At 39.2% G+C, this 17853-nt stretch overlaps 1 protein-coding gene across 4 annotated transcripts in view; it reads left to right on the top strand.

The window, feature by feature from the left end:
* Positions 1-17853, top strand: part of LOC141500467 (adhesion G protein-coupled receptor E3-like) — a 76784-nt gene that overhangs the window by 35301 nt on the left and 23630 nt on the right. For all 4 annotated transcript variants that reach the window (XM_074203648.1, XM_074203649.1, XM_074203647.1 and 1 more), the window contains 4 exons: positions 3093-3118; positions 3730-3895; positions 5811-5927; positions 7930-8117. In XM_074203648.1, the coding sequence (XP_074059749.1) occupies positions 3093-3118; positions 3730-3895; positions 5811-5927; positions 7930-8117 (497 nt within the window). The remainder of the gene's footprint in view (positions 1-3092; positions 3119-3729; positions 3896-5810; positions 5928-7929; positions 8118-17853) is intronic.

The raw sequence follows: 17853 nt of genomic DNA, 5'->3' as shown, positions 1-17853 counted from the left end.
TCTGGTTTATTTAATGGTTAGATTTATCTAATTCTGAGAGAGGGAGGTTGAGGTCTCCCACCAGTAGAATTTTGCTGTCTGTCTTCTTGTACCTCATTCAGCTTCCTCTCTAAGAATGTGGATGCTATACTAGTTGGTGCATGCATATTTGTATTGAAACTACTTCATTGTCTATAGTACCTTTTAGGAGGATATAATTTCCTTCCTTATCTCTTTTAATGAGGTCCATTTTTGCTGGTGTTTTGACCAAGATAAGAATTACTACCCCTGATTTTTTCATTTCAGCTGAAGCATAATATATTCTGCTACACCCTTTTGCCTTTACTCTGTATATATCTCTCTGCTTCAAATGCATTTCTTGGAAACAGCATATTGTGGGATTTTGATTTTTTAATCCACTCTACTATTGACTTCCATTTTTTTGGGACAATTTACTCCATTCACATTCAAAGTTATGATTACTAATTCTTTATTGCCCTCCATGTTATCTCCCCTCTGTTTGTATTTTTACCCTTTTTGTAATCTTATCCCTACTCCCCATTATTTGACTTCTGAATATCACCTCTTTCAGTTTACCCCCTTCCATCCAACTGTTCCTTTTTCTTTCCCCTTTCCCTTTTCCCCCTCTTCCTTCCCTTCTTTCTATCAGCCCCTCCTTCCCTCCTCCTCTTTCCCCTCTTAACACTTGAAAGGTAAGAGAAGTTTCTAAACTCAAATGAGTGTGTGTATTAATCCCTGTTTGAGTCAAATATGATGAGAGTAAAATTCAGGCAGTTCTCACCTCCTTCCTCCTTTCCATCTATTGCAATAGGTCCTTTGTACCTCTTCATGTGATGTAATATACCCCATTCTATCTCCCCCTTTCTTCACTTTGGGTCCTTTCCCTAGAGTCTTGTGTTGGGGAAGGTGCTGGTCTTACAATTCCTAGAGGCCTTGATCACTGGGGTTAGAACTCCAGGGAGTTACTCAGTGAGTCCACCAGTAATGAATGCCAGAGTATTCTCTGGATTGTCTGTGTCGGAGGTGTCAATGTCCCACTCCCTAGGCCTGGGACAGAATCTGGGTTGTCCTTAGACAATCTGGACTGGGCCCTCAGGCTAGGAAATCCAGAGGCTCCCTCTTAGGGAACTGAGGCTTCAAAATACTTGGGGTTGTTTCTGTTTGCACTGGAGAAGGTCAGACCCTCCCATAGAAACAATGAGGGGCTCAGCTGGAAACCTGGGGACTCTTCCACTGAAAGCACTGGGATTCATGCCTCTAGTCTTCTAGACCAGTTGAGCTGGCTGGATAGATTATCTGAGTTGTTGTGCTGGAGCTCTCCCATCTGCCAACCACACACATATCAAATACTTCTGCCTCAGTTCTCAGGTTAGTCCCTAGCCTCAATCTCCCACCCCCACCCTGCACTGCATCTCTACTCTCTTCCCCATGCCAGATGTTGCTGGGAGATATTCCCCTCTGTTCTTCTATGGGTTCTGTGTATCCAAAATCTATTGAGACTTGATTTGTGTTAGGTCTTAGGGAAAGCCAGGAGAGCTTAAAACAGTGCCTGGCTTTTCTCACCATCTTGGCTGGAAGTCTCTGTTTGCACTTCTTACCCCATAACAATCCTCTCTTTCTAGTTTGCTGGCAGGGTTCCTCTATTTAGTAATCTGTCCAACCTGACCTCCACCTCCAACGGTTAACTTGCCCTTGGATTTTTGAAGTTCATAGTGCTTTTTGTTCAAAGAACTCTATGACATCTGAAGAAAGAATGCTAGGGGCCACAGAAATCCTAGGTTTCTGACTTGACTCCAAAAAATTAAAATATGAACTGTTGTAATTCAACAGAGGCCTAAAGGCCATACATACACACACACACACACACACACACACACACACACACACACACACACACACACACACACACACACAGTCAGAGAGATCATCATTCATCAGCAGAGCTTTTCCAAAGAATGAGCTTAGCAATTTGCATTTCTTCTTTTTTAATCAAATTAATCAATTGTTTACTTTTTATAAAACCAACTGTTTTATTTATTAGATCAATGACATTTTTACTTTCAGTCTTAGCAATCTCTCCTTTGATTTTCAGAATTCCTATTTCAGTATTTAATTAGGGATTTAAATTTATAGAGTTTTTAGTTACATTCTCAATTTATTGATCTGCTTTCTTTCCTTTAAAGATATAAATATTTAGAGATTAAAATATTTTCTAATTATTGCTTTGACTGTAGTCCACAAATTTGGATATGTTGGTTCAATGTTGTCATTATCTTTAATGAAATGATTATTTGTTTTATTTGTTCTTTGATTTACTCATTTTTTTATGATTAGATTACCTATGTTCCAATTAATTTTTAATTGGTGCTTCAGGGATGATATTTCAATAGATATTTTCAAGAAAGGAATAAGCAACCATTTGTCAGTGAAGAATTACTAATTCAAAAATGGACTCAGAGTAGATGTCTTCTGAGGTCTCTTAAAAATCTGATAATCTCTGTGAAATGAATGATAGACACTTTTTCTTTTCCTCAGTTTTCTCAACTATAAAAATGGGAGCTATAGTCTCTAAATCATCTGCCTCAAAAAATGGCTTGGAATTAATTGAGAGAAAGGATATAAAATGTATCCCATAGTATAAAATGTCAAACAGGATATAATTGATAATTATTGTTCGGAGACAAAGTCCAGGTCATTTTCTCAGACCACCCTTTGACCCAACAACCACATGGAAGTGAGAGGGAAAACATAGAGCATGAGCAAGGTTTTACTTCTAGGTCAAATATAAGTTAGAGGGCAAGGGCAGGTTTTCCAGGAAGGATCCAGTAGAGGAAAATTTGAAGCATATTTGGGAGACAAAAACATCATCTCATTTTCTAAATGGCCCTGATCTTTCTGATTTTGTGACCCCAGATGTGAATGCATACACTTCTGGGCTGCATACTAACATTCCCAGGATCTAGAAGTACCTTACAAATGAAGCAAAACAAACTAATCTTAAATCAACCTGAAATAATCTTTGGGAGATTAGCAGGTCTGCATTTAATCCATGTCTTCCTAATGATCCTATCTTACTCTTCTCTCTTGTACAGATCTCACAAATGATAAAGACTACAAGGTGAGTTGTGGCTAAATATGAGGAAAACGGAGTCAAGCAGAGGTGAGATAGGAATCAATGAAACTAGCTGAGGTCAGGGAGAGGAGAAAGAGAGGGTCAGATAAAGGACAGATAAGTGAAAGGTATAAAGATATAGAATTAAGCTAAAGATAAATTGAAGGATAGAGAAGATGGAATTCTAGAAAGATGAGATGGGCTCACAGAGAAAGTGGGAATCAGGCAAAGATGGCATGGGGTCAGAAAAAGGTGAATTGGGGGTCTCAAGGTGAAGGGCTCCATGAGAGTCAGGAAAAATGTCATAGACATCCACTTTTAATAATTGAAAATTTTACAGTATTTGAAGTTCCTAAATTCCCAATGCATTATCTCATTTCAACTATACAACAACACTGTAAGGCAAAAGATATTGTAACAATTTTACATATAAGGAAATAGCTCCAAAGATACTACTTGACATCCTCTAGTCACAAAGTCATTGAGCATCATATAATCTTTCTTATTTTCCCATTTAGCATCCTTTCTCTTAATATATAGTCCAGGTACCAGAGCTGCACCTTGGATAGATGCTCTAATCTTATGACATTGTCCATTTTTTTTCTCATCACTTGAAGAATATTGCTTCCCACTTTGAATCCTTTCTTAACACCCATAACAATCCCACTACTAAGAACAAGACAGAAATTGGGAATGAAGCGACAAAACTATTACAGGACCTAGAAGAGGCTATTCTCGAGTCTTCTGAGGAGATCCAGAAACTACAGAAAAAATCTTTTCTAGGTGAGTTCATATATCAGGATAAATGATTATAACAAAAGGTAGTTGTGACTTCAGGATCCCAAACAGCCACTAGATTCAATCAACTCAGTGAAACAGCAAACAATCCTATATAAAAATCAGTTAATGAGGCTACTATAATGAATGTATACTATTCAGTGACCCACATAGTCAGAATAGTGAGTCTTGGTGAATGACTGCCACATAGTAGTGTTGTAGATGGAATCTGGGGTAACCAGATAAGCATAGGAATTTGGGGACCACTGAAAAATGAAAGAATTTGAATTCTCAGGGAGAAAATCTGTACAGAAACTGCTCAGAATTTTACTATGAAATATAGTAAAGTATACTGGTTAAAACTTTTCCTCCCAAAGGGTTAACAAACACTTTATGACAGGGAGAATAACAAAAGACTAGGAATGGTTGCATGGTAGACAGAGGCTGAAACAAAGAGAGGGAGATAAGGAAAGACTGTCAGAGAGAGCTGGCTGGGTGTGTATGAGAGGGAGAAAGAGAGAGAGACAGAGAGGGAGGGAGAGAGAGAGAGAGAGAGAGAGAGAGAGAGAGAGAGAGAGAGAGAGAGAGAGAGAGAGCGCACTGGTCCAAGCGGAGGTCCAGCTCAGGTTTTATAGTTTTTTCCTTATCTGGGCACTGAGGACAAAAGGGAAAATTCCTCCTCCTTTACATGCCAAAATCAGGTGGAAATTTGAAGACTGGGGGGTTGGGAGTGAGAATACAAATTTTATATTAAACAATGAAACAATAAGATATTCAATTTACATCTCAAGAGCAAAGAACTTTCTACACCATTAACAAGATTCCCTGATTTTTAACAGCATTAAAAGATTACAGATTTGTTTCTGCTACATTCATAACTCTCTACTATCAGTAGGTATTTAATAAGTATTTGTTGGTTGATTGGTTAAACAGGCAAAAGCATGCATGAATGGGTTTAGAGCAAGGGTAGCTGACTTTCTGGCCTGTACTCCAGTGGCAGTTTTCTCCAACTCATACTATATAACAAAATCACCTTCACTCCATTATTGAACCCTTTCAATGATGAATGCCTTCCCTCATGGCAATACCTCTCCCTACTTGCCTCCTTTTCCTCTCAAACCTCACCCAGAACTAGATGTGGGTATCAGAAGTCAGAAAGCACTCATAACCAAACTGCAGGGGCTCAGACTGGGCTCTGAAGGTGAAGGGTGCCCCTTTTCTTGGGGGGAGGGTATAAACCCACCCCCAGGGTTAAAATTCCTACATACAGTTCTTCTGGGATCAGCCTAGCTGAATTTAGAAAAGTGGGGATAGACTTGTCTGACCAAGTGAAAAATATTTTGACCATCCAGCTTTTGAAAAAGATATCCCAATGATTGGGAATCCACTGCTTCCTGAGACATCCCACTTGCTTCTGCATAGCTCTTCTAGGAAGGTTTTCTTGATATCAAGCCATGCAAAATTTACATTCCCAAAAATTCCATTCATTACTTCTGCTTCCAAACAATATGAGTCTTCCTTCCTGAGAGCTTTGTCTGTGTCAAATCAAAGCAAGGAGCTTATTCTATTAAAATATGGGGAAATGGTAGGTGAACCTTGAGTTAAAAACTGACCTTTAATGGTGATTGTGCACCTACTGCGTCACTATCCAGAGCACCATGAAGATGTTTATCGGATTTAATTTACATTAAAATGATAAGGAAACTATGCCATTCAGACTTTCCCATCATTGCCCTAGATACCTGCTTCCTTCCTCTAAGTGCAGGTGTAGCAAAAGAAGACAAAATCAACTGTCATTTCAAACAGTGCCCTAGGGGGTCAGACATGGCTCATTCAAAGAAATGAGCTAGGATGATTCAAATGATGATAGCTTCTTAGCAGAAAAGGTATGTGGGCTCACTTTTTCCATTATTGTTCCCAGCTTTTGAAAGACAAGAAATCAACAACTGCTCCTTGGAAAATGTGGACACTACACTGGAAGCTCAGAATAACTCAGTGACAATTTGCTGCATGGATATTATCCAATCAAATACCCAAGGTACATTCATTTTATGGACACTGCACTCACTCAGAACAGACTGGAATGCCACATAATCCTTCTATGTCAGAGAATCCTCAAGTACCTGACATAGAAGGAACTATGAAGATGATCTCAATCAACCTGTATCTGTCTAAACAAAAATTCCATCTGTCATGGACCTTGATAAAAATAATCATCAGGTGTAGCTAAAAAAGCTACAATGACAGAAGCAACATCCCTGGCCACCCTTTACCACTTTAGGATAGTATTAATTGTGAGTGAGACTTTTCTTATTCAAAGACAAATTGTTCTCTGGGTAAATACCATTAAAAATAACTTCAAGCTAATTGGGTTTTTTAAAACATATTTACAAGATTACTATATGCAAATTGTTGTCCTGTTGTTGTTCTGATCTATAATTACATCAGTGTAGGAAACTCCCAATGTGTAGATTCCAGTCACCAGTGCAGATTGGTAACTCATCCAGAATTGGTATGCTGATAAAATGGCTCATTAGTCACTGAGGGAGCTTTAGTAACTGTTCATAATTGATAGGAAATTAGGAACTGTTAATTTGATATTTAGTCATTTTCTGCAGTCTGTAACTCCCTGTGATCTCTTTTGGAGTTTTCCTGAAAAGTTTGGAGAGGTTTGCTATTTCCTTCTCCAATTCATTTCATGGATGAGGAAGATGAAGCAAATAGGTGACAACCAGAGTCACCTAGATAGTAAATGTCTGAGGCAAGATTTGGAATCCTTTCTCCTGTGAGCATTTTCACTGGTTGTCCTCCAAGTCTAGAATGTTCAGCTTCTTCATCTCTACTTTCTGACTTCTTTGGTCTTCTTCAAACCTTTTCCAAATCCATACTCCCTTTCCTTTGTTGATTATCTCCAATTTATCTCATATATAATTTATTTTTATATAGTTGTTTTTATATGGCTTATCCCATTAGACTAAGCTCTCTAAGAACAGAAAATGCCTTTTGCCACTCTTTGTAACCTCAACACTTAGAACAATGCCTGACATTTAATGGTAGACATTTAATAAATTTGCATTGACTGACCACCAGATTATTCAAGTCTTTTCTCTTCCAAATACAGGGCAAATGATGTAATATTCCTGAACAGAAACTCCCTGTTACTGATAAAATCCCAATGTGTAATACAGTGCATTTCATACTTAAAAACCAAAGATATATAGAAAACAGTGTCAGTCCTCAAGGGGTTGACATCCTATTAAATCCTACTGTCTCTACTACTGTAGAGGTCTATCTATATCCTTCCTCTATGCATACTTCATGACTCTTTAACACTTTCAGGATCAGATATAAATTCCTTTATTTGGCATTTAAAAATCTTCATAACATGTTCTATCTTCTTACATTTCCATTATTCTTACCTTCTACTTCTCAGGCCCTCTGAAATCTAGCCATACTGGGCTCCTTGCTGTTAGTTATATATAGTATTCTATCTTTTGTTTTCTAGAATTTTCATTGTATACCATACCTGAAATGTTCTCCCTTCTAACCTCTAACTCTTAGAATTCCTGACTTCCTTTCAGATTCAGCCCAAACAACAAGTCCTCCAGGAGGACTTTTCCTAGTTACATACACACACACACACACACACACGCACACACACACACACACACACAGAGATACACATAAACATGCACACAAAAACAATCACATGGCTCTGCTAGTGCCAACTTATGTAAGATTATCTTACCACTACTATATATTTATCTTGTGTTTTTTATTTATATGTGTGTGTGTGTGCGTGTGTGTGTGTTTGTGTGTGGTCTCCGATTAAAATGTAAACTCCTTAAGATCAGGAACTATTTGTTTCCTTTCTTTGTATTCCCTTGTTCTTAGTACAGTGGCTATCACATTAAGCAAGCCTTTTAAAAATCATGGTGATTGAGTGATTGATAGGGTGGAGAGAATCCACCTTCAGGAAACTAATTTGCTGAGGATACATGGGACTTTGCTCCTTTTTTAGTTTTTGTTTTTCTTTTTAGGTCAGCATATAGTTGCTTTTGTCTCCTATAATTCCCTGGGAACCATTCTAAATGCATCCTTTTATAAGAAGACATATGAGAAGAAGATTGATAGAATACACCTAAACTCCAAAGTAGTTAGTGCTGCAATAAAACCTTGGCAATCTAATTCCTCTCTTTCTGTTGTTCTGGAGTTCCAGCATGAACAGGTAGGTATGAACCACAGGTCATAAGCAACATATTCATGCAAATGGACAGGATAGTTACAAGATTCACACCATAAGAGCTAAAAGATTCAGTGAAATAATAGCTGTAAAGTGTTTGGCTTAGAGTAGGTGCCTGATAAATGGTTTCCTTTTGCCATTCCATAGTCATATCAATGTGTAGAGCAGAAGGAGCAAAGGATCAACATTCAGAAAATTAGGGGTTTTTTAATTTATTTTTTATTCTCATTTTGTACAAAAGTTTTTTTTACATTAATAAAATATACTTGTTTACAAGTAAACAAAATACTCCTCCCACCATGAATATAGATAGACTTTCTTGGGTGAAAAAGTAAAGGGGAGAAAAAAAATTAAAATGAAAAAAAATAATAGTAATAATTGTAGGTATGGCCAGGTGGCACAATGGACGAAGCACCAGCCCTGGAGCCACGAGCACCCGAGTCCATATCTGGCCTCGTTAACCCAATAATCACCCAACCATGTGACATGCAAGCCACCCGATGCCCACTGCCCTGCAAAAACCAAAAAGAAGGGGAAAAAAAAGACCCAAAATAAAATAAAATAGTAATAATAGTAGGGGCGGCTGGGTGGCAGACAGAGCATTGGCCCTTGAGCCAGGAGCACCTGGGTCCGAATCTGGCCCCAGACACCCAAAGATCACCCTGCTATGTGGCCCCAGGCAGGCCACCCAGAAGCCCCACTTGCCCTGCACCCTCCCCCAAATAATAACAAAAAATGTGCTTCAGTCTTTGTTCCAACACCATCAACTCTGTCATGGGTGGATCACATTCTTTATGATAAGTCCATCACAAAAGTTACTTCCATATTTTTCCAGTGTTTGCCATTGCTGATCGCAACTCCCTCCTTTCTTATTTCTCCACTAACATGTACTTTATTTTCTCTCTCCTTTTACTCTGACTCTGCTGTAGGGTCACTGAGTGGCACAGCAGACAGATCCCTAGTCCTGGGGCCAAGAAGGCCTGAGCCCCCATACCACCCCTTAGGCCCAGAATCCACCTGGCCCTATGGTCCTGGGCAGGCCATCCAATCCCAGCCCCTTGCAAGAAGTAAAAAAGAAAATGTGTTATATCTAACCACTGTCCCCCCATGATCCATCCTCTCCTCCTTTATTCACATCCCCACCCCTTCCCCCTGCTCCCCCCTCCTCCTTACTCCAGTTGTCTATACCACATTGAGCATATTTGCTGTTTCCTCTCCTAGCCATCTCTGATGAGAGCAAAGGTTCCCTCATTCCCCCTTGCCTCCCCCCTTCCATATCATTGCAATAGCTCATTGTAATAAAAAAAAAATCTTATTATGTGAAATATCTTGGACTATTCCCCCTCTCCTTTTTCTTTCTCCCATTCCATTTCCCTTTTTTCCTATTGATTCCATTTTTACACCATATTTTATCTTCGAATTCAGCTTTCTCCTGTGCTTCAACTATAAAAGCTCGCTCTACCTGCTCTATTAACTGAGATGGTTCATATGAATATTATCAGTATCATTTTTCTATACATGCAGTTCATCCTCATTAAGTCCCTCATATTTCCCGCCCTCTCCTCCAATCTCTATGCTTCACCTGAGTCCTGTATCTGAAGATCAAACCTTCTGTTCAGTTCTGGCCATTCCAAAAGGAACCTTTGAAATTCCCCTGGTCCATTGAAAGTCCATCTTTTTCCCTGGAAGAAGATATTCAGCCTTGCTGGGTAATTTATTCTTGGCTGCATTCTAAGCTCTTTTGCCTTCCAGTATATTGTATTCCAAGCCCTACAAGCTTCCAATGTAGCTGCTGCTAAGTCCTGTGTGATCCTGACTGCAGCTCCACGATATTTGAACTGTGTCCTTCTGGCTGCTTGTAATATTTTCTCTTTGACTTGGGAGTTCTGGAACTTGGCTATAATATTCCTGGGGATTGGTTTTTTAGGATCTCTTTCTTGGGGGGATCGGTGGATTCTCTCCATTTCTATTTTGCCCTCTGCTTCTAGAATATCAGGGCAATGTTCCTGTAGTAATTCTTTGAAAATGATGTCAAGGCTCTTTTCCTGATCATGACTTTCAGGTATTCCAATAATTTTCAAATTATCTTCCTAAGTCTGTTTTCCATATCAGTTGTTTTTTCAATGAGATATTTCACATTTTCTTCTAATTTTTCATTTTTTTGGTTTTGAAGTATTGGTTCCTGATTTCTGGTAAATTCATCAATCTCCCTGAATTCTATTGTTTGTCTGAAGGATTTGTTCTCCTCAGAGAGTTTTCTTATCTCTTTTTCCATCTGGCCAATTTTGCTTTTTCAAGCATTCTTCTCCTCAATAACTTTTTGAACTGTTTTATCCATTTGACCTAAGCTGTTTTTTAGCATGTTATTTTCGTCAGCATTTTTTTTGGATTTCCTTGACTAAGCTGCTGACTTCATTTTCATGTTTTTCCTGCATCTCTCTCCTTTCTTTTCCCAGTTTTTCTTCCAACTTCTTCCAACCTCATTTGATTTTCAAAGTATTTTTTGAGCTCTGTCATAGCCTAAGCCCAATTTCTGTTTTTCTTGGAGTCTTTAGATGCAGGAGCTTGTGCTTCCTCATCTTCAGACTGAGTATTTTGATCTTTCTTGGGCTCATTTGAAAAATATTTCTCAATGGTCTTCCTCTTGTTTCTTTGCTTGTTCATTTTCCCAGCCTAAGCCTGTTTTTTGGGGTGCTTCCTGAGCTTTTGGGACACTCCCACAAGGGTCTCAGTGTGTGAGGTTCTGTCCTCCCTCCTGGTCTGTGAATGACCATAAGCGCCCCCCTCTGCCACAGGGCTGAGGTGGGGGGGCCCTGTTGTTCTATGGGGGGGCCTAGACTGGGATCAGGATCTGAATGTGTTCAGAGCCCCAGAGTCCTGTTCAGGGGCAGAGGACAGAGCTCTGCAGTCTCTCTCTCTTCGCTCCCCTCCCTCAGCTCAATGGGCTCGTGCCCTGGGGGCTCCTGCTTACCGCTCTGCCTGCTTCTGTTTCCAGGTCTAGGCTGCCAAAAGACCAAGCTGCTTGCTGTGTGCCCTGAGGGCTGGGCTCCACATGCTCACTCTGGCAGAGGTCCCCTGCTTTTCCCCCACTTTGTGCCCAGTGCTCCCCAGGGTGCAGCTCAGGAGACTCCCCCGTTACATGAGCCACAGCTCCCAGCGCCCTGGGGCTGCTTCCGGGAGGCTGAAGTTCTTTGGCTCTGGCAGGCCACCCCTCTGACCCCGGGGAGCAGAGCCTTTCTGCTCTTTTCCAGGTTACCTTAAGTAGGAGAACTGCCTCACTGGGTCCCTTTGTGGGTTCTGTCTCTCGAAGAGTCCTTAGTTTATCAGTTTTATCAGAGAGCTCCTAAGACTCGATCCCTTCATGTCGCCATCTTGGCTCCAATTAGGGTTTTTACAAGCCAGAATTCTTACCTTTAGAATTATCTTGAATCATTGTATTGTTTAGAGTAGTCAAGTCTGATACAGTTGAGCATCTTCATAACATTGCCATTACTGTGAACAAGTATCTTCTGATTCTTCTCATTTCATTTTTCACCAGTTCTTTTAAGTCTTGCCATGTCTTTCTCAAACTGTTCTACTCATCAGTTATTTTTATTTATTTATTTATTTACACATTACTAAAATAGTCTTGTTGCAAAAGTAAACATAATCCCCTTCCCCCCACAAAGATAAGGAAATCCCATGAAAAATAAAGTGAGAGATAAAGAAAAAAATGTACTTCAGTCTGTGATCAGATAACTTTAATTCTGTCTCTGGGATGGATTGCTTTCTTTATTATAATAAGTCCATTAGAGAAGTTGCTTCAATATTTTTTTCCAACAGTTGCTATTACTAACTATATTTCTTTCCATCTATATGCCTTCCCACTCCTATTTATTCTATTCTTTCTCTCCTTCCACTTTGTCCTTCCTCAAAAGTGTATTGTAGGGTGGCCAAGTGGCATAGTGGACAGAACACCAGCCCTAGAGCCAGGATAACCCAACCTAAATCTGACCTGAGACACCCAACAGCCACCCAGACCTATGACCCTGGGCAAGCCACCCAACTCCGCTGCCCTACAAAAAAAGGTGTCTTGTATCTCACTACCTTCTCCCAGGATCTTCCCTCTCCTCTATCACCTATACCTCCTCCTGTCCCCCTGTCCCCTTTCTCCCATCCCCTTCCTCTTCTTTTTCCTCTAGGGAAAGATAGATTTCTATACCCTACTGAATGTCTATGTTATTTCCCTACTAAGCCATTTTTATGAGAATGAGGCTCACTCATTCCCCCTCATCTTTCCCTCTTCCACTCCATTGCAAAACCTTTTTCTTGATTCTTTTACGTGAAATGTCTTAGCCCATTCTACCTCTTTTTTCCCTTTCTCCCAATACATTTCTTTTTCTCCCATTAACTCCATCTATAAAATATATTATACCTTCAAATTCAGCTCTCTCCTGGCTTTATCTATATATGCTCCTTCTGACTGCTCTAATAAATGAGAATGTTGGGGTAGCTAGGTGGCACAGTGGGTAGAACACCAGCCCTGGAGTCAGGAGGACCTGAGTTCAAATCTGACCTCAGACATTTATTAATTGCCTAGCTGTGTGACCTCAGCAAATCACTTAACCCCATTGCCTTAAATAAATTTTAAAAAGATAAAGAAAATCAACAACTAATAAATGATAATGTTCCTATGAGTTGCCAGTATCATCTTCCCAAGCAGGAATACAAGCAGTTTAATCTCATTAAATCTCTCATAATTTTCCCTTCCTATATACCCTTTCTATGCTTCACTTGAGTCCTGTACTTGAAGATCAAACTTTTTGTTCAGCTCTGATGTTTTCAACAGAAAAGTTTGAAAGTACCCTATGTCATTGAATGTCCATGTTTTCCTCTGAAAAAGGATGTTTAGTTTTTCTGAGTAGTTGATTCTTGGTTGTAATCCAGGATCTTTTGCCTTCTGGGATATTATATTCCAAGCACTATGACCCCTTAATGTAGATGCTGCTAAATCCTGTATAATCCTGACTAAAGCACCACAATATTTGAATTATTTCTTTCTGATTGCTTGTAATATTTTCTCTTTTGACTTGGGAGTTACAGAATTTGACATAATATTCCTGGGAGCTCTTTTTTTTTTGGAGGGGGGGGAATCTCTTTCAGAACGTGACCAATGGATTTCCTCATTTTCTAATATCCCCTATGTTCTAGGATATCAGGGAAATTTTCCTGGAGAAATTATTTTAAAATAATGTCAAAACACTTTTCCTGGTCATAATTTTCAGGTAGCCCAATAATTAAATGATCTCTCCTGGATCTGTTTTCCAGGTCAGTTGTTTTTCCAATGAAATATTTCTAGTTTTTCAATATTTTGGTTATATTTTATTGTTTCTTGTTTTCTCACAGTCATCAGTTTCCCTTAGCTCTATTTATCATTTAATGAGTTGTTTTCTTCACAGACTTTTCTTAATTTCTTTTCCATCTGACCAATTCTGCTTTTTAAGGCATTCTTCTCCTCATTGACCTTTTGGACTGCTTTTTCCATTTGATCTAAACTGGTTTTTGTCATGTTGTTTTCTTCCGCATTCTTTTGTATCTCCTTCACCAAGCTGACGACTTGATTTTCATGATTTTCTAGCATTGCTCTCATTTCTCTTCCCAATTGTTCCTCTGTCTCCCTTGCTTGGTTTTCAAAATCTTTTTTGAGCCTGAGACTAATTCTTATTTTTCTTGAAGGCTTTGGATACAGAAATTTTGACTTTGTTGTCTTTTGTGTGTGTTTTAATCCTCCATCAGACCAAAGTAATGTTCTATGGTCACATTCTTTTTTGTAATTTATTTATTTCCCCAGCCTATGACCTGGTTTTAGCATGTTCCCCAAACTTTTGAGTGTTTGTGAGACACCTTCTAAGAATTTCAATTCCTTCAATGTCTTATGAGAGGCTCTGGCTCCTTTCCTGTCCTGTGCTCTGGTCTGTGGATGTCCACAATCGCTCCCCTTTGCCCTGGAACTGTGAGGAGGGTCCCTGCTCTGCTACGGCAATAGGGGGCACCAGACTGTGACTAGGGTCTAAATATGTACAAAGCAACAGAGTCCTGTCCCAGGGATAGCAGAGAGACACCAACAATCTCCCTCCAACCCCTTACTATCTATCAACTGAATGTTCCAAAAGAAACTACTGGGTGGTTGTCTGTTGGATAACTCCGCAGGCCTTCTTCCATTTCTCAGGGCTGGATCTGCATTGAGTTCGAAGCTGTTTTGGGCTCTGTAGTCACTCTGGCTGAGTTTTCCAGCTAATCTTCCAAGTTGTCTTTGGTGATTCCTGGGCTGGGAAGTCTGGAAACTGTTCCCACTACCATGAACCCTGGTATCCCCAGGGACCCAGGCACCCTGCAAGTTGTTTCTGGAAGGTTGGAGCTACAGCTGTGGCTGTGCTGTGACTCCTTCCAACCCTGGTGGAACAGAGCCTTCCTGTGGATCTCCCAAGTTATCTTGAACTGGAAAATTGCTTCATTCCATCTTTCTGTGGGTTCTGCCACTCTAGAATTTGGTTAGAGTCATAATTTAAAGCTATTTACAACATTCTGGAAGAGACCTTCTGGGAATTCCTGCTTCCATGCCACTATGAACAACATATTGCTGGATTCTGATTTCTAACCCATTCTGCTATCAGCTTCCATTTTATGGGTAAGCTTATACCATTCAAATTCACAGTTATGATTACTAACTATATCCCTCCATCTCATTTTCTTCCATGTATTCTTAACTCTTTTCATTCTTGTATCTCTTCAAAAGTCTATTTTGCTTCTAACTACTTCTTCCCTTAATTAACTCTCCCTTTAATCACTTCCCCTTTTCTGATTTTTTTCTTTTTCTCCCTTTTTTTAATCCCCTTCCCCTAATATTTCCATACAGGGTAAGATAGATTTCTATACACAATGGAATGTGTATAAATATTCTTCCCTTTTGAACTAATTCCAATGAAAGTAAAGTTTAAGCACTGTCTACCATCCTTCCTCATTTTCCCTCTATTATAAAAGCTCTTCCTTGTACTCCTCTTTTATGTGAGAAAAGTTTCCTCATTTTACTTCTCCCTTTCTCCTCCTCCCAGTGTACCAGTGCATCCCTCTGTTTCACCATTTCATTTGTTTTTTGGAGATCATTTTAATGTAATAAACTTATACCCATGTATTCCCCATGTAAACTTCTTTCTTTCTTTTTTTTTAAAGATTTTTTTTGCAAGGCAATGGGGTTAAGTGGCTTGCCCAAGGCCACACAGCTAGTTAATTATTAAGTGTCTGAGGCTGGATTTGAACTCAGGTACTCCTGACTCCAGGGCTGGTGCTCTATCCACTGCGCCATCTAGCAACCCTTAAACTTCTTTCAACCATCCTAATAATGATAAAGTTCTTATTACTTACATGAATCATCTTGCCATAGAAATGTAAATAGTTTAACCTTATCGAGACCTTCTGCTTCCTCTTTCATGTTCTTCTTTTTGTGCTTCTCTTGTATCTTGTGTTTGACTGTCAGACCTTCTATTCAACTCTGATTTTTATTACCATTTTTTTTCTCTCCTACAGGATTATACTCAGTTTTGTTGATTGTTGGTTGTAATTGTTGCTCCTTTGACCTCTGGAATATCACATTCCAAATCCTTCAAGCTACAAAATCTTGTGTTATCCTGGCTTTGAGTCTACAGCATTTCTTCCTAACTACTTTAATATTTTCTCCTTAACCTGGAGGTTTGACTATAATAATCATGGGAATATTCATTTTGGAATCTCTTTCGGGGGGTACTTGGTGGATTCTTTCTCTTTCTATTTAATCTTAGGATCTGAAATATTAGGTCAGCTTTCCTTGATAATTTCTGGAAATATAATGTCTAGTTTCTTTTTTCATCATGGTTTTCTAGTAATTTGAAAATTCTTGAATGTTTTTAAATCTATATTTCAGATCACTTGTGTTTCTGAAGAAATATTTCACATTTTCCTCTTTTCATTCTTTTGACTTTGTCTTACTGTTTCTTGATATTTTATTGAGTCATTAGCTTTCACTTGCCCAATTTTAATTTTTAATGAATTATTTTTTCAATGAGCTTTTATACATTTTTTCCCCATTTGGTCAATTCAGCTTTTTTAAGGAGTATATTTTCTTCAGTGAATTTTTGTACCTCTTTCATTTTGTCTTTTGTGCTTCTTTTACCATTGAGTTAATTGTTTTTAAGATATTATTTTCAACATTTTTGTGCCTCTTATCAGGCTGTTAATTCTCTTTTCATAATTTTCTCACTCTTATTTTTTCTCTTCAACTATTATCTTTTTTTTAAGTTTTTGCAAGGCAAATGGGGTTAAGTGGCTTGCCCAAAGGCCACACAGCTAGGTAATTATTAAGTGTCTGAGACCGGATTTGAACCCAGATATTCCTGACTTCAGGGCCGGTGCTTTATCCACTGCTCCACCTAGCTGCCCCTAACTATTATCTCTTTCTCTAATTCTTCCTGCAATTATTATTAGGCTTGTCTTCAGTTAGCATTTTTCTTAGAGGTTTTGTTTGTAAGTATTTTTGCCTTATTGTCTTTTTCTGAGTCTCTGACTTCTTTCTTCCCTATGACTATACCAGCTTTTTATGATCAAACATCTTTTTTGTTGTTTGCTCATTTTATTTTTTTTAGGTTTTTTTTTTGCAAGGCAATGGGGTTAAGTGGCTTGCCCAAGACCACACAGCTAGGTAATTATTAAGTGTCTGAGGCCAGATTTGAACTCAAGTACTCCTAACTCCAGGGCTGGTGCTCTATCGACTGTGCCACCTAGTTGCCCCTGTTTGCTCATTTTCCACACTATTCCCTCACTTTAAATTTTTTGTTAAGGTGGACTCTGTTTACCCAGGGATGGGTATACCTCGTGCTAATCTTACTCCTTTTTTTGTGGTATAGTTTGCAGTACTAGTTTTGGGTACCTACAAATTTTCAATGCTTCCAAAGTGTTGTGGTATGGGGAAAGGTTGGTAAATGCTCTCCTGGTCTGTGCTCTGGTCTTTACTCAAGAAGGGACCCTTCTTCCTTGGAGCTGTAAACATAGGTGTAAGCATAAGCACCTACTAGCCTTGAAACTCTTAATACACAATAAATGTGTCAGTCTGTTCTGCAACTGTGACCTAGAACTAAGGCAATAGACTTTGCTTATCCGTGCCACCTGTATCCAGTGCCAGCAATTGGTTATCTGTTTTCTGACCAATTTTCTGACCTTCCCTTACTGTTCTGGGGTCACTGAGAGCTCCCACAACTGCTGCTGTAGATGCTATTGTGGCCCCTACATATCTGTGCTCCAAACAGGCCTCTACCTCAGTGTCACAGCCCTGACTGTGGACCCCCTATTTTTCATGGGCTGGAAAAAATGTCTCATCTTGACTGTTTATTGACTCTCAAACTCCAAGATTTGATTTGAGTCATTATTTTATAATTGTTTGTAGGGGAATGTTGAGAAAGTTCAGCTCGAATGCGGCTTCTAATTTGTTAACTTGGCTTTACCCTCAAGAGTGACTCCACGCTCTCATCTGCCAGAATTCTTGATCATTTCAGAAGAGAAGAGGGGAATAAACATATATATGCTATTATTATCCTCATGTTAATAATTGAGGAAACTGAGATTGAGAGAGAATAAGTGACTTGCCCAGTGTCACACACTGCTAGTAAATTTCTGAGGCTGGATTTGAACTGACTCCAGACCCAGGGTTCTATCA

Source organism: Macrotis lagotis, chromosome X (genome assembly GCF_037893015.1).
Source record: "Macrotis lagotis isolate mMagLag1 chromosome X, bilby.v1.9.chrom.fasta, whole genome shotgun sequence".
Classification (NCBI taxonomy): domain Eukaryota; kingdom Metazoa; phylum Chordata; class Mammalia; order Peramelemorphia; family Peramelidae; genus Macrotis; species Macrotis lagotis.
The sequence above is the reverse complement of the archived record's forward strand: the minus strand, read 5'-3'. Positions and strand labels throughout refer to the sequence as shown.